This window comes from Nylanderia fulva, unplaced genomic scaffold (assembly GCF_048542155.1).
Source record: "Nylanderia fulva isolate GAGA-0341 unplaced genomic scaffold, ASM4854215v1 Scaffold36, whole genome shotgun sequence".
NCBI classification, from domain to species: Eukaryota; Metazoa; Arthropoda; class Insecta; order Hymenoptera; family Formicidae; genus Nylanderia; species Nylanderia fulva.
In genome coordinates, this window is record NW_028190433.1 from 617210 (window position 1) to 642162 (window position 24953).

Below are 24953 nucleotides of genomic sequence, written 5' to 3' on the forward strand. Positions count from 1 at the left end.
CAATCTTTTCTCGGTGATCTCAGAGAGGTCAAAATTATAATCCTCATACGACATAGTGACAACGAAGAATATAAAAGCGTGAAATAAAAAAGAGCTTATTATATAGAGAAGACTCGCAAAGTTTAAGATTACGAAAGTTACAGATCGAGATTGTACAAGGTGATCTCCGATGGTACAAGAGTTGGCTTAAATCCGCAAAGCGTCCGACCAAAGCTCAACTAAACCCCTAGCTTTCCCTCTCTTATGCACTTTTTCTTTTTCCACGCGTGCGACAAAAAAAAAGGAAGAAAAGACGGGACGGAGGGAAAATTAATTCGAGATTTTTCTTCCAAAGCCGCGGGGGACTCTCGTAGCAAGATTGAGAACGTACGCTTAGCTAATCCCGCGGTCGCGAGGAACTTCCTGATCCCGTTTTCCTCGCGGATCAACGGATTCCCTCGTGCGCGCGATCCGTCGAAGTCTCCTCGTCGAGGTCTCCGCAATCTGGCTTCCTATTCCTACAGCCGGGATCGATTTCGCTTTCCGTCTGCAAACGCGAGATCCCGCAAACCTCTTATGAAGACTTGTATCTATATGTCCGTGAGGACAAAAAATTATATTCGCGCTCTTCATTTTTTATTGCTCGACAGCAAGAGAGTTATCTATAAAAAATTATTTGGATATTATATAATAACCATTATTTTCTATGTTTGAATTATTTCTAAGAAGAGAGAAATATAATAAAAATCAGAGAAGAATATATAATTTCAGGAAATTATGTATAAAAAAATTATTTGGATATTATATAATAACCATTATTTTCTATGTTTGAATTATTTCTAAGAAGAGAGAAATATAATAAAAATCAGAGAAGAATATATAATTTCAGGATACTCAGCAGACTCGATGAAAAAAATTTCCTGACTTTTTCAGATTTTCCAAAACCAGAAATTAATTTTTTCCCTGACTTTTTAGTATTATTTTTTCCTAATATATAATTTGCATATATCTATATGATAAATCAATCAAATGTTAAATCATGAAATCCTTGACATATTTTTGTCAACAATGAAAAACAGGTTCGGAATTATACAATCTGCATAATGTACGATAATCGAAACAAACATGTCATAAACTATTTAAATAATCATCTTTTTTATTTATATTATATCAAATTTTTTAGTTTTGTCTCTATCAAATACATTGAAATAAAATAACACGACGATAAAAATATAAATTAACAAACACGTTGTAGATGAATCAATTTTTAACAATAGGGAAAAGTTTATATTTATTTAATAAAAAATTTTAAAGTATGGAGACAAATGTAGAATAATGTGAAAAAGTCCAGATAAATAGTAAAATTTCCTGATTTTTCTCTGACAATTCCAGATTTATAAAATTCCCTGACAATACCCGGTTTTTCAGATTTCCCTGACCGCTAGACAAAACTACCTGAATTATGTACCATATAAAAAAATTATTTGGTTATTATATAGCCATTATTTTTTATGTCTGAATTATTTCTAAGAAGAGAGAAATATAATAAAAATAATAGAAATATAATTAAAAATAAGAAGAATATGCATATAATTTAAACGGCGAAAAAATAAAGCTACATTGTCTCGGCACAAATTGCAGCAATTAACTCAGCCGAGTTCCTCGTCCGAATATCTCATGGAGGAACAAAAGATCGGAACTAATCGTAATCGTCGCTTTATTCATCGCGACAAAACATAATTAGCACTTTCCCACGTAATTAGCACTTTCTCGATAACTCCGAGTGTGCGCTCGTATGTGTTTAACATTATGCATGACCTGCACGTCAGCCTGCAGGTATAACGATAAATGTCTGAATGGGAAAACGTCCATTATTCGCTTCGTTAGTTCGTTAAAAGCAAGAAGACCTGCGCAGTTATATTATATTATTCCATTGAGTAGATCACATTTAAACAAAGCATGCAATATTTCCTTTCATTCAAATTAATATTCTATGCAGAATATTTGCTTGTCGACAACAATCTGACATTTTCGCAAATTATTTTCGAGTACAAACACGTGCAAACTTTTCGAAATATTTTTCAATAATTTAATTTTTCATACAAACCTTTATATTGAACAGTGACATACACAACGTTGAAAAAGTACGTCAAGAAATTAAAAATTTGAAATGGAGTAAAATTTAATTTGGCAGTCCATTTCGAGCTCTGACAGAGCGGAAAGAAAATATGTCAATTAAAAATGCATTGCAAAATTGTTAATGGAAAATATTAATAAATTTCGCCGTGTAATGCACATCGGTATGCAACGGGATTGTCGATGGAAAATTGTAAAATAAATTCATTGGCGTTTACATATTGCGTCATCGCAATCGAATAATAAGTACAAACGCACGTTCGATAATGACCAACTATCGTATATAGATATTAATTGATGTCTAAACGGGTAGATTTATGAATTAATATCGCGCAAAACACAAAACCGAGACGACGATTTCAACGTGTGCAATTAAGCATCGTGTCGGAGTCGCCTTCCCTTCAATCGGCTCTTCTCCGCGTGATTGCGAGCGTGGAATGCGGCCAATAAAATTAACATTATCCGGACCGTATCTGCGTTTATGCGTGTCGAAATGATTCGATGTAGTGCTTTGCGCAATAATGCCTGCTTATATACACGGCTGCGCATATCGCGAAATGCAACATAACGCAGGAGCGCATCGCGAAATATCCAATTTCCAATTGCATTCTAATTGCGCGGTCTCTAATCCCGAGTATTGCATAATTGCAACCCCATGTTATCGCGATGCGTATCATAAGTACGTCTCGAATTGTAATACTCTGGGATATGCAGATCGCGAGCGCAAATTGCTCGCATGCGAGACAGAATCACCCTGCAACAAATTTGCGACCGCGATATTTCGCTTCTTTCTATTTTTCTTCGATGATAAATTATCCTTTATCGAGTTCATGTCTAATAGCGAACGTCGGTGAGTTCTGAAAATTTTATGAACGGATATATTACGGGCCGCGCTCCCTCATGACACATTTAACGCTATTTAAATGTAGAAGTCGGATATTCTCTTTTCGTGCTGACATTGATCGTGTTCTTAGCGTGCGAATGAAAAATTCAGAATTTGCGCTAAAAATTGTAATCGAGAATAATTCTAAATGGAGAATATGTGTACGCGAATGTGCAATTTTATTCGTTTTATTTCATTAAGCAAAATCGCGAGATCATGCTTAATAAATGCAGCGCAGATAAAACAATGATTCTTAAAAATCTAGAATTATACTAATATCTAATATTATATTAGAGTAAATATCTAGAATTACACATCTACAGAATTACAATATTTACTGATGCTACATCTCAATGCATTTTTAAACCGAATGCACAAGGGAAGAAAAGTTGTATGTCTGAATCGATTGTACACACATGAATGTGTGTTTTTACATACATCTTTGTCTTTTCTAATTCATCGCGAATCACGCGATGGGGTTACACACGTGAGGGAAACCTCTACCGTCTTCTCTCTCACGCGAACGTATCGAAGGGAAGAAGCAAGAATGATTTATCGATTTGTAGGTTCTCCTGACCCGAGTTTTCACCGTGGCTAATGAAGTATCGCGTTAAACGGGAAACTCGATACACATTGTGTACAATCGCAGCGCGAGTTGTCTGAAATACGAGAGGCTGAATTTCAACCGACGAGGAGGAGCTATCTAGGGACTCTCGCCAAATTTTCGCGATGTAGACTAGAGAGACAACAAAAAGTATATGCACGTACATACACGGAGAAATATTAAATTATCATATAATTATTAAAAATGTCAAGGGTACAAAACGTTCAGTAATTATGTGAAATAACTGTATTAATTCTACGTAAACGTGCTTGCGAGAAATACCTGCGCAGAATATGTTAATTCTAATAATAATTATGTACTAACTGTATGAATATGCGTGGAAGTGACTGAAACTAATTAAAATAAATTACATGTTTTTAAATTTAATATCGCATCGCGCGTGTAAAGAATATATATATATATATATATATATATATATGTAGATTTTATTAGACGATTTATTATACCTATCATTAACTAAAATGCAATTAACACGGATATTAATCAGGATGTCCAGCAGACTCAATGAAAAAATCTGACTTTTTCAGATTTTCCAAGACCAGAAATTAATTTTTCCAAATGTATAATTTGCATATATCTATATAAAAAATCAATTAAATATGTTAAATCATGAAATCTTTGAGATATTTTTTGTCAACAATGAAAAGGTTCGAAAGTTAAAAAAACAAAAATTTAAATTATGCAATCTGCATTAAGTATGCACGATAATCGAAACAAACATGTCACTGTAAACTATTTAAATCATCACTTTTTTTATTTATATTACATTAATTTTTTTAGTTTTGTCTCTGTCAAACACATTGAAATAAAATAACACGACGATGAAAATATAAATTAACAAACACGCTGCAGATGAATCGTTTTTTAACACAGAAAATTAGCGTGCTGGAAGTCAAGGAAAAGTTTATATTTATTTAATGAAAAATTTCAAATTATTTAGACAAATGTAGAATAATGTGAAAAAATCCAAATAAATAGTAAAATATCCCGACTTTTCCCTGACAATTCCAGATTTAATAAAATTCCCTGCCCGGTTTTCCAGATTTCCCTGACCGCTAGACACCCTGTTAATAATACTAGCGTTGGAAGCACTGGAAGAGCGCCTAATAGATCCGGCGTAGCGCGAATTAATAAATAATTAATTTTCAATAGTGCTCCTTTTGTTACACGACATTCACGGTCGCGAGAGCGCGACAGACATCGCCGGACACACATGTGTCAGACGCACGCGGACGGTCGCGTTTGCAAGCCCTGACGAGCCGGTCGATAACGCCGCGTTTGCGCCGACCAGCAGGTAGGAAGAGAAATATACGGAGGACGAGAAAGAGAGAGAGAAAGAGGCGGCAGAGGGCTCGAACAAATCAAAAGGGCGTCGGGAGAATTCGAGAGAGCTCGCTCGCTTGCACTCACCTCGTGTTTCGGCTTCTGTTGAAATCTCCGTAACTCGACACCCCTGTGTCCCTCGAATGTCAAACCTGAACTGAGAGACTGAGGGATTGATGTCTCCCGGAAGAGCGGCCTATAATGTTGCGCCTCGTGTCCTTATTTCTCCGGTTCCCTAAACTCTGTACGAATTTCGGCACGCACGTATTCGCGATATCGTCTCTCCGGCAATTTCGGTGTAGCAGAAGGTACTTTTTGTAAATCGCGTTAATTTTGAATTCCGTAGACCGCTAGTCGATATATCGATTGCGATACTCCATATAGTATCCATTCGGATCCGGATCACGCTTAGATGATTGTCTCCGCGGTGTGAACCATCAGCTGATCCGTATTTCGCGACGAATGCACAGCTCGATTTCGATAATCTCGTGCATACTCACAAAACCGGAAACATCTTTCGATTACAAAAAAAAGATCATGATAGTAATCGTAATACGGGGACCATTATTTCCGATAGAGTGTTATTGCAATGTATATCGCCGCGATATATCGCACGAAGCTATATGCACGATCGGTCAAAGTTTATTTTTATAGCAGCAAAAGTTTTTTAAGATGTTATACTAGAAATCTCCTAGGACGCGAGAATACATTTCTTTCTCGTCTTTTCTCCTTGATCCTTCTCCATTTTATCGTCTTCTTTATTCTTCACTTGACACATGAAGACGAAATATTGCGAGCGAGCCTCATTTCGATAAGTATATTTTTTAGGAAATTATAATCACGTGATTATACCATATTTCAGTCATATGCATTATTTGCATACTTTATTTATCCATTCATTTTAAGGCAACGAATCTACAATCTACACAATCTACAATCTACAACTACAATCTATAAATCCGTTGCCTCGAAATTAAATAAAAGTTTATCTCACTCACCGACGATGCACAACAGCGGAGTAATTGAAGTTCAAAAGCTACGTTGTCTGTAACATACAAATATAAAATCTAAATTATAGCAGCAATCAAATTAAAAATCAATTACTATTTCAAAAAATTAGTATTTGAATGCGCTGAACTTTATATTTAGCGCACAACAATAAACTATATATAATAAAATGTATGTGATAAAATAATGTTATATAAATTAAAGAATTTTTAAATAAAAAATTTATATAATATCTCTAAGTTTCCCTTCTTTAAATTGTTCAAATAAATAAACTGAATTAAGTGTGATTTATAATAATTAATATATTCACCTTAGGGTTGCTCTGCCGGTGCCTGACGCCTTTCCCAGGCCTCCTCCTCCTCTCAGGCTGTCAGCATCGTCAAAGTTTGTTAATAATCGCACGATATTTTTAACGACATTCCCGCACTTGTACGCGCGATACTTTCAACGACACTCCCGAATTTCACATTGTCTGTAACATACAAATATAAAATTGAAATTATAGCAGCGTTCAACTTAATTACTATTTCAAAAATTATTATTGTACACGACAGAACTTTATAGCCTATGCTACTCAGAAAGGTCTAAGTTATCCGCACCAATGAAAGATTTTTACAAATTGGTTCAGTATAGTTTCTGAGATTATTCCGAACCATGGAATAAACTTTACTTCTTTATTAGTGTAGATATCAATGTCATTTTGTCTGATCCAAATACAATATTTCCACTCAAGTCAATTTTTAAATTGAATTAAATAAGTCGAAGCTCTTAGTTAACTTTATGAAAATAAAAGCTTTAAAATGTCTTATATATATTAATTTGTCTGATCAAAATATTTCCACTCAAGTCAATCTTTAAATTAAATAAATTAGATTATATAGATCGAAGTTCTTGAGATCTGTCAATCGTAGATGAAGCGGATGTCGACAGGACATCGCTAAGACAGGACGAGAACGGGAGAATCGCGTAACGACTACGATTCGACGAAAGTTCGCGGTAACCGAGACGACCGCGAAATTTAGCCCCGTCACCATCATCCGTCATTCTAGCTACAGGCAGGACAAATCGTCCCCCAAGCCGCTATCCCGGGATGAAACCGAATTCTCGAGGAGAATTATTCGATTATACGCATCGTACATCCCTCCACGACATCGACGTCGATTAATAATGTCGATACAGCGTGAGTGTAGGTGCGTACGTGTTTCACACGTTGCTAAAGATAAGTGAGGCAAGAGAGATCGTTAAAATTCATCCCGTGAAATTATGCATCGTTTATCTTCAATTTTAATCAAGGATTGATAGAATCTTCTTCTACCTTTCTATTGCATAAATTTTAAAATTATATTAAATATATATTTGCAATTAAAAAATTTAATTTAATATTTAATATATACGTATTCAAGATGTATATGTGTATAATTATTTTTAATTTCACGCTGAAATTATTTAAAGAATATTAGAAAAGATTAATCCCTTGATTATAATAAAGAGAGGTCACAGATCATTATAATACACGTGTATCGCTTATCGTCCACTATTTACTTCGGAGGACTCTTTTATTTTCGCTGATAAAATTTTCTTGTAATATTAAATTTTTTCAGGAATTTCAACTGTGTAAAACCGGGTGCCTTAAAAGATTATCACAAGAAAATTTTTGTTGGCGAGTCTGTGAAACTGTCCTATATATATATATTCCGTGTCTAGGTGCGGTGAATAACGAATAAGCAGCGTGATCGCCCGACAAATGATGCATTGAAACGTTATTGCATCAGTTTGTTTCCTCATCGAGAACGACGACGTAGGTCTACGTTCTCGTAATTCTGCTCGTTAACGTTTCGTGTATATCGCGCGGTCTATTGCGGAGAGCAGACACGCGATATCCGACGTGTAGGAGTCCTGCGCAATCCCGAGGATTTTATACTTGGCAAAATGCACAGTGAAGAATCAGGATGATGAATGCGCGCTTCATTGTATGTATATAGCTTGCGGTTAATTCTCCTTGGTGAGAGTAAACGTTCACATTTACTCTCACCTGCATCAACATTAATCAGTTAACCGTTTAAATGATTGATTCGAAGGAGATGTCGGAATGTCCATTATATATCATGCGCCGGGAAAAAATATAAATATATCATATTAAATAATATTCGATTAAGTGATACGAAAGCGAACAAGAAACAGACGGAAAAGAAATTGCAAATAAATGTTGCACGCGCGAATAAAAGGCTCGTCGCATAAATTATTCTACTGCTCCCTCGAGAAGCGATGCGCGTCGCATCGATCGTGTTTTGACGTAACGCTTATTAAAGTTATCGCACAACGTCATTCAAAGTTTGCGGATTAAGCGGCGTTCGGGTTTTATAACGAAACGCATTAGAGATCTAAGTGGGCGACGATCTCCAAGCGATATCTTTTCCATATATTCCGCGATGATGCTCCGAACGTGCGGATCACGTGCACCGGTGTCTCATTAACCTAAGGAGAACGGCGTGTTCGCGAAACGCCAAACGCCAACTTATTTCGCAAACATTCATCTAACGCGAGCCGAGATCTCGTGGAAGTCTTTTCCCACCGGCATATCTACGAGTGTGAAATTAATCGTCGAACAAAGCTTAACTTATTTCAGGATGTCCAGACTCAATGAAAAAAAATTCCCTGATTTTTCAGGTTTTCCAAGACCAGAAATTAATTTTTTCCCTGATTTTTTAGTAATTTAATGTTACATTAAATTTTTTATTTATATTATATAAAATTTTTTAGTTTGTCTCAAACACATTGAAATAAAATAACACGACGATGAAAGTATAAATGAACGAACACGCTGTAGATGAATCGTTTTTAACAACACAGAAAATTAGCGTCAAGGACTGGGAGTCAAGGAAAAGTTTATATTTATTTAATAAAAAATAATTGCAAATTATTGAGACAAATGTAGAATAATGTAAAAAAATCCAGATAAATAGTAAAATTTCCCGACTTTTCCCTGACAATTCCAGATTTCTAAAATTCCCTGACAGTGCCCGGTTTTCCCTGACCGCTAGACACCTTGTATTTCCATTTCTACCTTGTCTGAATCCTTCCTTTCTCTAATTAATCATACTTCAAATAAAATTTATTCTTGACTTTGTAAAAAATAATATAAAAATTATTGACAAGACACATGTCAAATGCGCGCATTAATGTGTACGTGTGTCATCGTATACGCACAAATTGTCATATCTAGTGCTTGAAATCTCCAATTAGAGAATGAGTATTAGAGAAGAGAGTTCGCAAGGTGCAAGAGCAAAATTACTTAAGCATCTGGTAATTGTTGGCGTGATTGCGAGGCGGATTGCAGACAACTCCGCTTTCGCAGATCTCCTCGACGACGATGACAACGACGTGTGAACGCTCGGTATCGTCGAACAAATCAAGCTCTCTTCGAGACTCTTTATCTCTCACGTCAATGGGATACTTACTGCTTATGCCTATCCTTTCGCGAGAGCACTAATTACGCATATATACACGCGCAAAGATGCGCCGTACACGTGGGTCTGCGTGACGCAAGACGTTAATAATGCCGCGCCGAGTGTCTTTTCAAGTTACACGTTGTTAAGGTAATTAGTTAAACAGCGCGCGGTTATTACGCACACGAATCACCTAACATGTTCATTTACGCGATTTATTAAGAGGCAGTTCGTTCGTTAACCTGGATAAGTAGCAGTTGACAGAAGCTGCTCCACGCGTTTTCAAGTAAGAGCTCCGTGTGTTATTACACAGTCTGGAGTTACAACAGCTATTCTGTAGGAAACGTGCAATTGGAAATATTTTTATATGTCTACAGCAAATGTTGCTTGTTATTTCTAATTGACTTGTTGGCTTGAAAGCCAAATAAAGACAATGGCTTGTTCATGCATACTAAAAACAATTCATATACACTGGAAAAATTCATATACTTTTACATGGAAATTACTTGTTCAAAACTAGAAAAATTAATTATCACTGTAATTTTTTAAAGTAAAAATGGATATTAATTAAAACATTTAAAAAAAAAATAACATAGGTAAAGTTATACAATTTATGCAAAAATTATTTGTAATTTTAAATTTAGTATTTTTACTTTTTAAAACTTTATTTTATGTTCAATGGAATATTTTTAATCTTGAAAATATGTAAGAGTATATTTCATATAAAATTACATATAATCTGTAATCTTCCATATGAGTAGCAATATTACATGATTATGCTGAGTCGAAAAAAACCCAGCATAATCACGTAATTCTATACAAATATTTTTATCAGTGTATTTCTATATAAATAAATTTAATTAAAAAATTAACTTATTTGGACCATACAAAATTTTTGTATGCGAATTCCGAAATTTAACTTCTCTCATTTTATTTATTTAGATAATCTCCTTTTTATTTTCAATTTTATTTCTCTCGAAAGACAAATTAATGAAACAATTTATTAAAGTTTAGATAAAAAAATTATGTCTAAATCAATTTGACTAGAATTAATCTGTCAAAGAATATTTTTTTTAAATTCCTCTAAATATCTCTCAATTATATTGAAATATAATAAAGTTTTTTGCATCCTCGCCGAAGATGGATTCGCATCGCTCGCTCGCGTGCATCCTCGCGTATGCACAACGTTGCGCAGCGCGTTGCACATGCACATGCACATGTGAATCCGCGTACCGTGTGGCGCAACGCGTTGTCGAAACATATTCGGTCATGCCTGAAGGAGCCGGTCGGCAGTCAAAGTCGCCGGCTCTTCTCGGTCGGACAAGTCTTGTCCACGGATTGAATATGCGAGACGTGCTCCCATTCGATCCCTCGGCGCGGCTCCGTGAACCGATTTGTTGCTCACGACGCGTTGCATTAAGCGCGCATATCTCGTTCTTTGCGTAACTCGGATTCGCGCGAGCGAGATGCATATCCGAGCCAGCGTTTGTCATATTTGAGCATGCGAATCACGTTTTCCCCCTTAAACGAAATAAAATTTCCCGAAATAACGAAATAAAAAAAGGAGATTGCATAATGAAGAATTGAGAATTGTTTGCTTTTCAACTAAAATAAAATTTCTATTAGCAGATAAAATCGGATATAATATAAAAGTAAAATTTTCCATTAAAATATGCGATATTAAACGACACGACTTTCAAATTTTCGTTAAATCGGGGTGGGAAAACGAGAGCTCATTATAAAGTTAAATCTACAGGATTTAATAATTGTTATATCGGCGACGAGATGAATAATGCAGAAGAACGATGCCGTATTCACAGCTTCTTTGTAATGCTGCCTTTGTAAACGTATGCGATATGTGATGCACTATAATGATGCAGCATACCTAGTACCTACATATATGTCGAATACTTAAATGTCACAACGATTACGGATCATTAATTTCTGCACGAAACGCAATTTCCTAATAAACAGAAAATAGGAGTGTTTAAGGCGCATTCCTTTTAAAAAGTATTATTTCCATGCGCGCTCAATTACGGCGGCAATTCAAAGTGCATGCAGATTCGCATCTCCATTTAAATCGTGATCGTATCCTTGCAATCTTACTGCAATCTTAATCGAGTAATTTTCGTCGATTTCTATGTCTTTCGCGGAAACGTCGAAAAAAATTCAATTAGACGTCTCATCGAATTCTTCTAAAAAAATTAAAAAAAAAAAAAAGAAAAAAATTGGTGAAATTAGATTTAATTTGAGAAAATTTGCGGTCGGGAAAAAAATTCCCATCCATGCTTTGTTCGCTGGATCATCGAAACCATGTATATCGGCAATCTAAAAAAAGAATCTCCGGCAACGTTTCTGCGCGTCGAAACGATGTCATCTCCGGTCAAATATAGCTACTATTCTACGAATACGAGGTAAGTCGAGCTCGTAAGTTCTATCTATAGACGATTCGAAAGCACGAAGCACCTGATACATCGTATCGACGTGGAGACGGACTTCGTGAAACATGCATGCGAGCTTCTCGATTCGTTACACTGACCTGGAACCGCGAAGAGAAAAAAAAAGAAACTCCGCTTCGAGGGATGCAATTATACGATCGCTCATGTTGCAAACGCGCAGTTATATTCGCGAGAAGACCAGCATTAAAGTTAAACGGTCCGATCATACGGGGTATCTCGCTACTGTCAATACATCCCTACCACTGTTCGACCCTTTGACCAATTTGGAAGGAATTTTTCATCGACGAAACCGCCGAAGAACTTCATTTTAATATCCCTATCGATATCCCAGTAATTAATTTTTCGAAAAAAAATTTTTTTCGAAGAACTTATCGTTTAGAAAAATTAAATTTATAAATTGAATGAAAACATCTCTTCAGAAATGAAGGATATGTCTAAAAAATAAAATACTTTTTTTTTCGAAGAATTTATCATTTAGAAAAATGAACTTTAAATTGAATGGAAACATCTCTCCACAAATGAAGGATATACCTCGCTATTATACTCTCTGTCGTGATATTAAACGCGGTTTCGTTGACGCGGAACTGGCCGCGGGACATGCACACGTTTTCTCCATTAAATAAACGCGAGGTATGTATCTCTACCGCGGATTTCCTGCGTGAGAGAGAGACAAAAGGTGTGTCGCGGAAAATATATTCTTCTTGACGCGACGATAACACATATTTGATGTACCTTCTCGACTATCTCGTTACGCTTGCGAGAAAGTCCATGTTGGCTACCTCCGTCGAGAAACGTGTCGTAAAATAAATAAAAAGACATCTCAAACACATCACAAAACGCGAATAAACGGTAAAAGCAATGTATATACACCGCGGGATATTGAGTGACAGACTTTGGGCATCCGTACATTACCTGTATTACGCACACACATATACAATATATATATATATATATATATATATATATATATATATACACAATTGTAAATAATACGAGAATATAAGATACAAGCATTAAACTATTAACACGAGTGAGATGAATGTCGTTCTAAGTATTCTCAGGTTTTTAAAATAAAGCTAAAAAAATATATTTCAATGAAGAGATCTTTTCCAATTGAAATTCCAGAGAGAAAAGAGAAACAAGGAAGAAATTATAAAATATTCGAAAAGAGAATAATTCACCCTAGAATATTTTAAAATCTCTCTCCAAGTATTAGCTTTTAATTTTTTAGTTCATTCCCAGGGTCTCTCTGCTGCACTTTATATTATTATATATTAATGTAATAAAAAATCTATTTAGATATTATGCTAATATAGCGAGCATAATTTTTAAAAAACATTGCTTGAATATATAATTTCGAACTCTTTCCCCTTTAGCGCGAGCAATTTTATTGCGCGACCGAAATTGAAGGCAAAACTCGATTGTTTAATCCGCATTTAATGACGCGCCGGAGCTGATCCCCGATTTACGAGTGTGGAAAAAGGGACATCGCGACGTTAAAGCGACGTTGAATTATACGCGACAAATTATAGGCGACAATTAAATATAGGAATAAGGAGTCGACAGTAAAATTAAATCTCGCTCTTGACAACCATAATGTAATTTACAACGGGAGAAATGTCCAGGAATTGCATTCCAAGATTTAAAATGCATCTCTAACTTTGCCTCTAAGAGAGACTAATATTCAAATATATTACATATATATATTATTGCTAGAGTTGCCTCGTATTGATTTTAATAAAAATTGTAATAATTTTGTCCGAATGAGTGATTTATCTCCCGGGAAGCATCTTCGAAAACATCTTCGACGCATTCTTCGACATCCTTCTTTCATCTCGCGGATCTTATTGTCGCTCAAATAATTACGCTCGTGACTTACTACTGATGACCTGGGTTTTGCGATTTCCCCGACGCGCATCTCTTCGCTAATTTATTTTATTTCGAGTGATATAACCACTTCCGGATACTTTCACGCAACGTCGCGCGACGTCATCTTGAGTAATTAGCGTAATTATTATTGCGCAATCTCGCAATACTTCACCGCGTTCGTTGTAACGTAACGATTGTTATTACCCACATCGCATAAATCGGACGGTTATATAATTTTCAATTATAAACCAGTAATTAATAACCTTCTCTTTTTATTATAATTTGTAATCCAACGTAATAATTATATATTGGTTCGATTGCAATTTATAATTGTTATTTGCACAATATACGTGCGCGTAAAAATTTATATATATATATATATATATTTATTCATCGTTTTATATATATTGATCGTGCCGTTTGCAGGCGACAGAATGGTGGTTAAATGACATGTACCTGTCCGTCCCTTTGGCTCTGCCGATCAACAGCAACCCCGGCGTGGCCGCGAAGCCGAAGAGATTTGCCAACCAGCAGGAAGCCGCCGTGTTCCTCGCGCGATTTCTCACGGAATTGCTGAATTATCAGGAGTTGCTCGATAGGTAAGAAATTTTCTTATTTCTCTCCGAAGAGAAAGCAACCCCTTGTCTGAAACAAAATTTCGTTTCACATTAGACATAACACTCGAACAATTCTCTTTTCGCGCAAACACTCTATCGTTTCATTTTAAATGATATATTCCGTCGTGGTCGGGATAAAGAAGCGTTAATTCGCCTTAAAAATTAATCGCGCGAATATAAGAAGCGACATGCCAATCGACTCATCGTCGTCGTCGTCGTCGTCGACTGATTGTGAGTCGGGGACAAAAAGAAGCCGCACTGGAATCAATTTAGAGAGAGGGCGTACGTCTGCGAGAGGAAATCCGGACCGTAAGATCTATAGAAAGCGAGCATAAAGAGGAAAGGGAGCCGGGATGAGAATGAGCGGATCCTCAAAGGATCCACGCAGTATATCCTGCATCCGGACGGGGTTCCTCTCCTTTCTTTCAAAAAGTAAAACATGCAAATTCGCGAGAGGCCCGCCGTCGATTTCTCGATCGCGAACGAACCCTCATCTCGCGAGGAAGAGAATTCAATAAATTGTTAATGTTCAATTGATTAACATTGCTCCTTTTTTGGATAGTATAAGAATTTTTAATTCAATTTGTTTCTCAAATAATCATATTATAATGTGGCTGTCTATATTTGAGCTCGCTTATGTGACAGAGAGTAACATGCAAAATTAAATTACGAAAATAAGCTTTAAACTGATGTGGACAGATCCGGATTGGAAGTTGAACGCGTGAAATCCAAGGACGGTAAAACCATGCAACCGCTCTGCATGGCGCAGCATTATCAAATGTTCCGGATTTATCGGCGACCCGGTGTGAACACCGATGAGCAAATTGTCCTGGATAGAGCGTCCTCCGGCGATCACATTATCGTCGCGCATCATAATCAGGTAATGACAGGTGACTTCAAATTGTGAACAATATTTAGAATTAAACGCGAAAAATCCGATTCTTATTTTTTAAAGAATTTTATCGATTATACTATTGTTTTAAGTTTATTGGTTAATTAAAAAAAAACTCAGCTGTTTAATCTGCAAAATGTACGTACACTGAAGAAAAGTTTGTTAATTTGACTAAACCCTTCAATTAAATTACTATTTTGTTAACTGAACATATATTAATATATTCATATTTAATTCAAATATACGTGTTGTGAATTTTAATATATTATAATTAATTTAAATATTTTATATTTTATGTTCAATTAACAAAATAATATTTAGTTGGAAATTTTAATTAAGTTAACAAATTCTTTTTTCAATTTACAACCGAGTAGTAACAGGTAATGACAAGTGATTTCAAATTGTGAACAATATTTAGAATTAAACGCGAAATCCGGTTCTTATTATTTGAAGAATTTGATCTATCGATTATACTATTGTTTTAAGTTTATTGGTTAATTAAAAAAAACTCAGCTGTTTAATCCGCAAAATGTACGTACAACTGAGTAATAACAGGTAATGACAGGTGACTTCAAATTGTGGACAATATTTAGAATTAAACGCAAAATCCGGCTCTTATTATTTGAAGAATTTGATCTATCGATTATACTATTGTTTATTAGTTAATTTAAAAAAAACTCAACTGTTTAATCCGCAAAATTACATACAATCGAGTAATAATTCAGTCAAAGAACGGTATCGAGAAAAGAAATACATTATTGATGCGTGATATCGTAATGTTGCAGTTTTATAGTGTACCGGTAAGAGCGTCCGATCGTGGTCGGATCACCGAGGTCGAATTGGTCCAACAGTTATTAAGGATTATGGAGACTAAAGCCGACCCCAGAACACCCCCTGTTGGAATTCTCACGACTGCGAAACGACCCGCCTGGGCGAAGGCGCGGGAAGAGCTGATAAAAAGTGCGTGTATTCAACTTTAAAAATGTCGATCAATTCGCGAAAAGAATATCACACTTTAAGCGCTTCGTTCAGTAAATAAGCAATGTGATTCCAAAGGACTGTCCAACATTTCAAGAACTTTGGCTATTAAACTCTTAAACTGCAATTAATTATATAGAAAACTTGTGTAACTTTCCAAAGTTTTCTAAGAAAAATGAGATTTTCGTTCCAATTTTTTGGCCCGTTAATTTTTTTTATGTATATCGCTATTACACTATTTCTATTTTTATTTATTCTGAAAAATAAAACTTTATTAGTCCATACATATTCAATTTTTAAAATTAAATTCAGAAATTAATTCAATCAATATCAATTAATCAATTTAAATTCGCGAAGCTCTGTTACGATTTTATTCTGTCGTTTTAAAGAGGAACACGATGATCCAGTTATCCAAAAAATAGGACGGTCGCGTCTTCAGACGACCCTCGTCGACCTTTTACCCTCTCGCCATAATTATCCACTCGCGTTCTCCGCTTATACCAATATTCGCAATATTCCCATTAACTCTCTAACCCGACCTTGCTCAACGGGGATCTACGACCTATCTATGCCAGTAAATCGAATAAACGGCTAGCGGTAACGAGTTAACCGCGACCTGCGTTGATTAATTAACGGCGGGAGAATCGCAGAGAGATAACAAAAAGAGATTGTAATTCTCGTTAAAATAAAAATGTTGTGCGAGGTCCCCCGTGTTATGACAAATCTCTCTCGTCAGCGCAAACGTTGCGCTGATGTTTCGCACGATAGGTGTATACTGAAACTAATTAAACTTATGTTACGTAATTCTGATTGTTGTCTTTCTCATCTCGAGATACAAAAAGATGATTTTGTTACTTTTATATATATATATATATATATGTGTGTGTGTGTGTGTGTGTGTGTGTGTGTGTGTATGTGCGTCTAAATATGTCACAACGAAACTAATAAAAATATTTAAAATACACAAATTATAGAAATACATCTCAAATCAACATAAATTTCAATTTGCGCGGAGAATCTAATTTTCAAATGATTTAAAACACAAAGTCAGGAATGAAACTTTTTTTCAAATATTTTGAAAATATAATTCCAATTATTCCCTTCTAGTTTGATTCCTATCGTAGTTACAAGCATATCGTTGCTTCATCATTACTACACACTTATGATACACAATAATCATTACAACAGTGTACAACAATGCGCGAATATTACGTTCGGTGCGAAAATCGCGATACCATTGTATCCGATCATTATCGGAATTAACGAGAGGCTGCAAACCACTTCTAGGCGAGCGCAATCGTCACAATCTGGAGCTGTTGGAGCGCTGTCTATGTGTCGTTTGCGTCGACGACGACGTGCTACCGACCACGTTTAACAATCCCTTAAAGAAGGAGGATCGATGGATCGGCGATCGAGATTACGCGAACGTGCTTCATCATGCTCTTCATGGCGGAGGGTCCCGACACTTGGGCGCGAATCGTTGGTTCGACAAGACCTTCCACGCTATTCTTGGCAAAGTACGTACGCATTCAATATTTAACAGATTAAATAAATAAATTATTTAATAAACGCAGTTTATTAGGGTGTCCAGCAGACTCAATCAAAAAAATTCCCTGACTTTTTATTATTTTTTCCAAATATATAATTTGCATATATCTATATATATATATGCTAAATCAATTATATGTTAAATCATGACATCCTTAAAATATTTTTGCCAACAATGAAAATGTTAGGAAGTTAAAAAAATATACAATCTGCATTATGTACAATAATCGAAATAACATGTCACTATAAACTACTTTATATCAAATTTTTTTTAGTTTATCTCTATTAAACACATTGAAATAAAATAACACGACGATGAAAATATAAATTAACGAACACGCTGTAGATGAATCGATTTTTAACAACACGAGAAATTAATGTGCTGGTAGTCAAGGAAAAGTTTATAATTTATTTAATAAAAATTTCAAATTATTGAGACAAATGTAGAATAATGTGAAAAAATCTATTGTAGATAAATAGCATAAAATTTCCTCCATAAATTTTCCCCTGACAATTCCAGATTTCTAAAATTCCCTGGCAATGCCCAGTTTTCCAGATTTCCCTGACTGCTAGACACCCTGATTTAATATTTATCAGATAAAATAAATAAACCATTAAAAATAAACGCAGTTTGTAAATTAATTCTAATTAATGTATGTAATATTATCAAAACTCGCGTTCAACCATAATACACGGGAAATCGAGTCCCCCGCGATTAATAATGCAATGCCTTTAATATATACACAATAGTGAACGTTTGTTCAACCAGATGTAAACAGAAAATACGCAACATAATACACCGGGTACGCATAAAATAGCGCCATTCGCTATTTTCCCGCGCGAGTCCCCAATCAAACACACATAACAATTCTTGCAATGGATATATACCTATGTATTTTCCGCGGATAGCTCCCTCAGTAAAATTGGACTTATACTACTTTCACCGCTTCCAAGACCACCTTTCGATATGATTGGTGTCAGGGTTCACGGGCGAAATCGTTATTCGTGAATCTGCGACTTACGACACCGCGCTTTCATATACACAGAGAGAATTTTTTCTTAGAATTTACCATGAAAATCATGGTAATCATACAGGACAATATGGTATTGGAAGAATTTTATAAGAGTTTCTCTGATTAATATTTACCACAATAAAAATATTAATATGTACGGAGTAAATTTTTTATATCTCTCTTATTGTGGTAAATATTGTGGTAAGTGATAGTAATCAGAGAAACTCTTATAAAATTCTTATAATATTGTCCCACAATTACAATGATTTTTAGGATAAATTAAGAGAAAATTCTTCCTATTTATATATTCTAAACACAACGAAATACGAAATATTTTTAGCTTCTTCCTATCGTGATATTTTCTTGGACAATGAAAATAGTGATATAATTCAGTCCAATTTCGTATCGTTCCATTTGCGACTGAATAATTAATTAATATATCGCGCTAGAGATACAGTTCTGTATTTTCTCGTAGCTTCGATATCTATATTTATATAAACTATATATAGCTGCAATCATCAAATTACAAGTGAGTCTATAAATTGTTTAAACTGTATAAATTGATGTATATTAAATAAGACAGTTTACTTTGTTCTTTCATTTTAATTGTGAATATGTGTGTGTAATGGTAACATTATTTATTAATAAAATTATAAATTATTAACTATTCGTATAATAAAAAAATAAAAACGTAGATATTTGAGAATCGCCAGACAGAATTTAAAAAAGTAAAACTCTTCTCTCGACCGTACTGCCAGTACGGTCGAGAGAAGAGTTTTACTTTTTTATTCGTATAATAATTGAAATTGTGTAATAATATAATATGTTTGTGATGAATAACAATAGATGCATTATAAATTTTAATTATTTAATATACATTTCTGTGTTATATATATATATTCATATTCATTAGCATTTGTTCATTTGTAAATATTTTGTAATCATTTCCTCATAGCCCATCGAAATTAATTAAATAATATTAATTTAAATAATTATATAATTATCTAAATTAATATTTTTAAATCAATCGACAATAATATCATAAAATATGTGTAATGAAAGTTATTCCAGATAGGGTTTCTTTTTTAAGGGATATATATATTATGGAAAATGCTACACTCGTCTATAATTCTTTCATAAATCTTTAACGCAGGACGGAATGTGGGGATTGACATACGAGCACTCCGCTGGCGAGGCACCGGCCATCTTCAAAGCTTTCGAGGAGTTAACCGAAAAGGTGGACTCTATGTCGCCACCGGATGAGAATCTAGTATCCTCGCATCTTCCAGCGCCCGAGAAGCTGGAATGGTGTCTCAGCGAGCAGAGTCTGAACGATATCAGAGAGGCCATGACGAACTTCGATGCGTGAGTACTCGAAAAGATTATACGGAGGTTTATCATTAATTTCTCATGGCAAATTAAATCCGCGACGAAAATTGCGAAAAAAAAATCAAACTTGAAAAATCTTCAATTGTTGATTCAATATCTTGCGCAGTTGAGCATCTTCGTGTGTAAAATTTGATCAGAAATAGTCGTATCTTCATGTTCCAGACTGGTCGAAGATTTGGATCTTTGTATCTTGTGGTTCGAAGATTATTCCAAAGACTTCATAAAGACATCCAGAGTCAGTCCCGATGCTTACATACAATTGGCGCTCCAGCTGACGTATTTCAGGTAAAATAAAGGCATCATGAAGATATCTTTTTCATTTTTTTCTTCGATTCTTCATATCTTCATTAGCTTAATCTTGTCCTTTAATTTTTCTTCTTCGATTCTTCATATCTTCATTAGCTTGATCTTGTCCTTTTAATTTTTCTTCTTCGATTCTCCATATCTTCATTAGCTTGATCTTGACCTTTTAATTTTTCTTCTTCGATTCTTCATATCTTCATTAGCTTGATCTTGTCCTTTTAATTTTTCTTCCTCGATTCTTCATATCTTCATTAACTTGATCTTGTCCTTTTAATTTTTCTTCTTCGTTTCTTCATATCTTCATATCTTGATTATACATATAACATCTTGATAGCAAAATTATATTAATTAAAAAATCTCAGAATAATAGCTCTTCCTACTTTTCTCTTCTATTGTTACATATGTGAAATGACGAAAAGTGTATGAGAATGAAAGTGTCAATAAATTCTCGTGATGTTCACAGACTCCATGGGAAATTGGTGGCCACTTACGAGAGCGCCGGCGTCCGAAGGTTCGCGTTGGGTCGAGTGGACTGCATCCGGGCAGCCAGTCCGGAAGCCCTCGCGTGGGCGAAGGCGATGTGCCAGGGTGATCCTCACGGTCAAACGAGTCAGCCCAACAACGCCGTAGACGGGAGCCCGAAAAGAGTTCAGTTCACCATTTACAGTGTAACTGAAACTTGGCATTTTTCCTATGCGATTCTCGTGTCGTGTAACACACACAACTCGAGTACACTCGACAGAGCTGCGACAAGGTCGAGCGGAATGCGTTTACTTATTTTACTTTTAGCTTCGTTATTGCCTTATCTTTTTCCTGCGTTTTATATCAATAAATAAATTTTATTTATATATGAGTTATATTTTGTGTAACTTTTATGATACTTTATTACGATAATTTATAATTAAGAAAGCTATTTGGTTGCGCAAAATAACGAAACCTTAAAAATAGCCTCCTAAATATATACCGGTAATTATAAAATTAAAAGTAGTGGATATTACAATGATCGAAAGTGCGCATTTTTGCAAGACATTTTCTTTACGACTTAAAAAAATTGTTGATTAAAAATACTATTTGCAAAAGTCTTTGAGTATTTTTAATCGACAATTTTTTAATTTATGCAAATGTGCATTTTTAATCATTATAATTACAGCAATTTTATCGCGAAAAGAATTCGTAGTAAAAGATTGCATATTCAAAGATATTGTCATTTATGTATATTACATACATTTTTTGCAGTGCTATGAAAAGTTTCTCAATGGTTGGTCGCATTGTCCATTTGCATTGCCCATTGCAAATGAATCTACTTGTGAAAAGGTTTCGATTTACGGTGCTTTTTATCCGTTTATGTGTGTCCCTTGTCTCTTTTAGTTTCAAAAATTACATATTTTCATATAATTTAGATTAAATTATTATTCCCATTATAATATGCTGTCGTCATTTTCATTAATTGATTATTTCTGTAATATTTCTGCAATTACACGATTTTAAATGCTTTGCTTATTTATCACACTACGTATATGTCTATATTTATCTATAATGTGCACGAAGATGGTGTGTGAAAATGTTACGTATGAGTTTTCGTACTGGTAAAAATTATTTACATACATGGTTTTCATTTTTAAATGAAAAACAGTATATTGTAAATAATTTATACTTTTTAATGATTTATATATCTTTTTTCTCTCTCTTTAAAAGTTCTATCTTATGCCGAAATAAGTTTCAATGGAAAAGAAGATGCAATTACAAAAGACTGCACATCGAATTAGATCTACTTTAAGCGAATGTGCCGGACGATGAACGAAAGAAAGAATAAATACTCTCAAGAAAAAGGCAATCAATTAGACCTGTGACCGCGATACGGTTCGTTCTTCCTTCATCGAGTGTTTACACGATTCTCGAGAGACCCCGGGCAAATTCCGCGAGGATATTCCGTTTGTTTCTCTTATACGATCCACCCTCGTTCGGAAAATACTCGCAGCACAATGAGCTGTTGTTTCACATTTACCGCGCTCTGTTTTTTTTCCCTTTAGCAGGTGTGTTGTCTCAGCCGTTCCTTTTTCCGCCATCGTCACTTTTAGATTGCTCTTGGTAAACGTTCGTTAGAAAAATATTTTTTCAAATAAACGCATCTTCTTCGAAAATACCCATTAATTTGCATTTTCGCTTGATTAATTGGTAAACCTAATTATTTTATCGAAATATATTCGCTTATATTTTTTTCGTACAATATAACTTATTTTCATTTAATTTGCGACATTAATCTTTACTTTTTCTTCATATTGTGCATTCAATGTGATATCTTCAAAACATTGATTTAATGAACGTCTATTGCTTTCACGTTCGATGTTGCTTTTGACCGCATTTCGCAAGAAAAAGCTTATCACACACAGTGTGTTGTCTACCTCACAAAATAACAGTAATCACAGAAAAAAAATTAAAGTTAAGGTAAATCATGAAAGGGAGAAATTATCATTTTAGCTACAGTAAGATTGGCTTACAATTCCTTAAATAACATTTGTCGAATATGTCGCAAAAGTATAAAACAGCTGTCTAATGTACACGAAAAATATAAAATATAAAACGTATTATATTTTATATATGTATGTATACCTATAAATAAAAATAAGTGATTCCTTCATGATTTCTCTCCGAACGTTGTCGTTCGACGTGTATCGCGAGAATCTTCGTCGAAAGAAGAATCGTAAAATCGATCGCGTTGGACTCAATTGAACGTTGTTGCTTCCGGCTCGCTTCTCCAGACGGAAAGGATCAAGGAGCTGTTTGACCTGGCGGTGCAGAGGCAGACCAAAGAGATGAATGACAACATATACGGCCAGGGTATCGACAACCACTTGATGGGGCTGCGTTATGCGGCGAAGGAGGCCGGCGATCCGATGCCGGACATCTTCACGGACGAGGCTTACGCGATCGTTAATCACTTCGCCCTCTCGACGTCGCAGGTCAGTGATCAGGGTCGATCGTTCTTCCGACGTATTTTATTCAAACATATTTGTCATCGGCGTCGAAAATCGCAAAATTCTTCACATTCTGGCCGTCCAATTAACATCACGATATTGAGACGCATATATCATATTTTCAGGGTTGGGTAATAGTTAATTAGTTAAAAGTTAAAGAAAAAGTTAATAACTTTTAACATAGCTTAATTAACTTATAATGTATTAATTTTTAAATTCAACTAGTTATTTTTGACCTTATTAACTTTCAATATAAACTTATTAACTTTTTTCCTAAGTTAAATTTCTTTTATCTCTGAATACCATTATTGTTTTTTTTTATAATAAACGTATTATTTTTAAAATAAAGTATTATTAATTTTTATGTTCATTTGTCATCAATTGTAATTACCAAAAATATATATTTCTGTATAAAAATCAAAATTTCTTTGTTGTTTGTTATTATAAATTTTATAAACATTAATAAACAAAATTCTAATTTAATATAAATGTTTTTAAAAATTAACTTTTAATTTAACTTCAGTTACTTTAATCTTAACTTAACTTTAACTGAGTTAATTTTTTGTTCATGCAACTTTTAATTTAACTAAATTAATTTTATATAAGCAATTAATTTTAACTTAACTTAGTTTTAAAAAATCATTAACTTACCCAACCCTGAATATTTTGCAAATATTATTTTTATATAAATTTATATTATAATATTTTTAAATATAAATTATTTTTAATTCTAATTCTAAGTATAAATATAATTTTAATTAAAAATAAAATTAATTAAAAATAAATTCAATATTGTTAATTTCTCTTCAAGATGACAATCGGCAGTGATTTAAAATCTTCAGTGACGTACTTTTCTTGCTTGTTAATTATCCATTTTTACGCCAATGAGCTTTACAAGGATCGTTATTTAAAGTAGTTTGTCACGTCAAAATATAAATTGAGATCCCGGACGCATTATAAGCATCTTTCTACGCAGGTAATTAAAATTCAGACAGCTCGAGGTCGATACGATTAGTTTAAGAAAAGTTATATAACTCTATGTAAGAGCTGCGTGCATAAGATTTCAACTTGACATTCGATGTTCAGTTATCGTGAGATATTTCCTTTGAGGCAATATTTCATAACATTTAAATCTCTCTTTCAAACCATTCATCTTGAAATCCCTCCACTTATTTTCAAAAGAAATATAGGATATCGTTTTTTAACTCCATTAAAGCACGTCTAAATCTTAATTTTACAAAATAAAAATATATTCTTTTGTGACGGCATCAATGGCACACATCCCGGGAAAAAAATTTTTATATATAACAATATACACTCAAAAAAATTTTCTAGGTATAAAAAATTAACTAAAACAGCTAAGTAATTGACAAGTATTGTAATATTGTATATATAATTTACTTAATTTGCCTAAGTAACAGAGACAGAATATATATTCCTGCTATAAATTATATACGTGACACAAACAACAGTTTTAACAGATACAAAAAACATCTAAACGTCTAACTAT

At 34.3% G+C, this 24953-nt stretch overlaps 1 protein-coding gene across 2 annotated transcripts in view; it reads left to right on the plus strand.

Annotated features, from left to right (window-relative positions):
• The window catches only part of LOC114941908 (vesicular acetylcholine transporter-like), a 95381-nt gene that overhangs the window by 63374 nt on the left and 7054 nt on the right, over positions 1 to 24953 (plus strand). The window contains exons 5-12 of one of the 2 annotated variants that reach the window (XM_085485279.1): positions 14155 to 14327; positions 15045 to 15225; positions 16023 to 16197; positions 17503 to 17732; positions 19930 to 20141; positions 20328 to 20450; positions 20932 to 21136; positions 23228 to 23428. In XM_085485279.1, the coding sequence (XP_085341405.1) occupies positions 14179 to 14327; positions 15045 to 15225; positions 16023 to 16197; positions 17503 to 17732; positions 19930 to 20141; positions 20328 to 20450; positions 20932 to 21136; positions 23228 to 23428 (1476 nt within the window). In that variant the 5' untranslated portion in view covers positions 14155 to 14178. The remainder of the gene's footprint in view (positions 1 to 14154; positions 14328 to 15044; positions 15226 to 16022; positions 16198 to 17502; positions 17733 to 19929; positions 20142 to 20327; positions 20451 to 20931; positions 21137 to 23227; positions 23429 to 24953) is intronic. The other variant, XM_029317092.2, reaches the window with a different exon arrangement.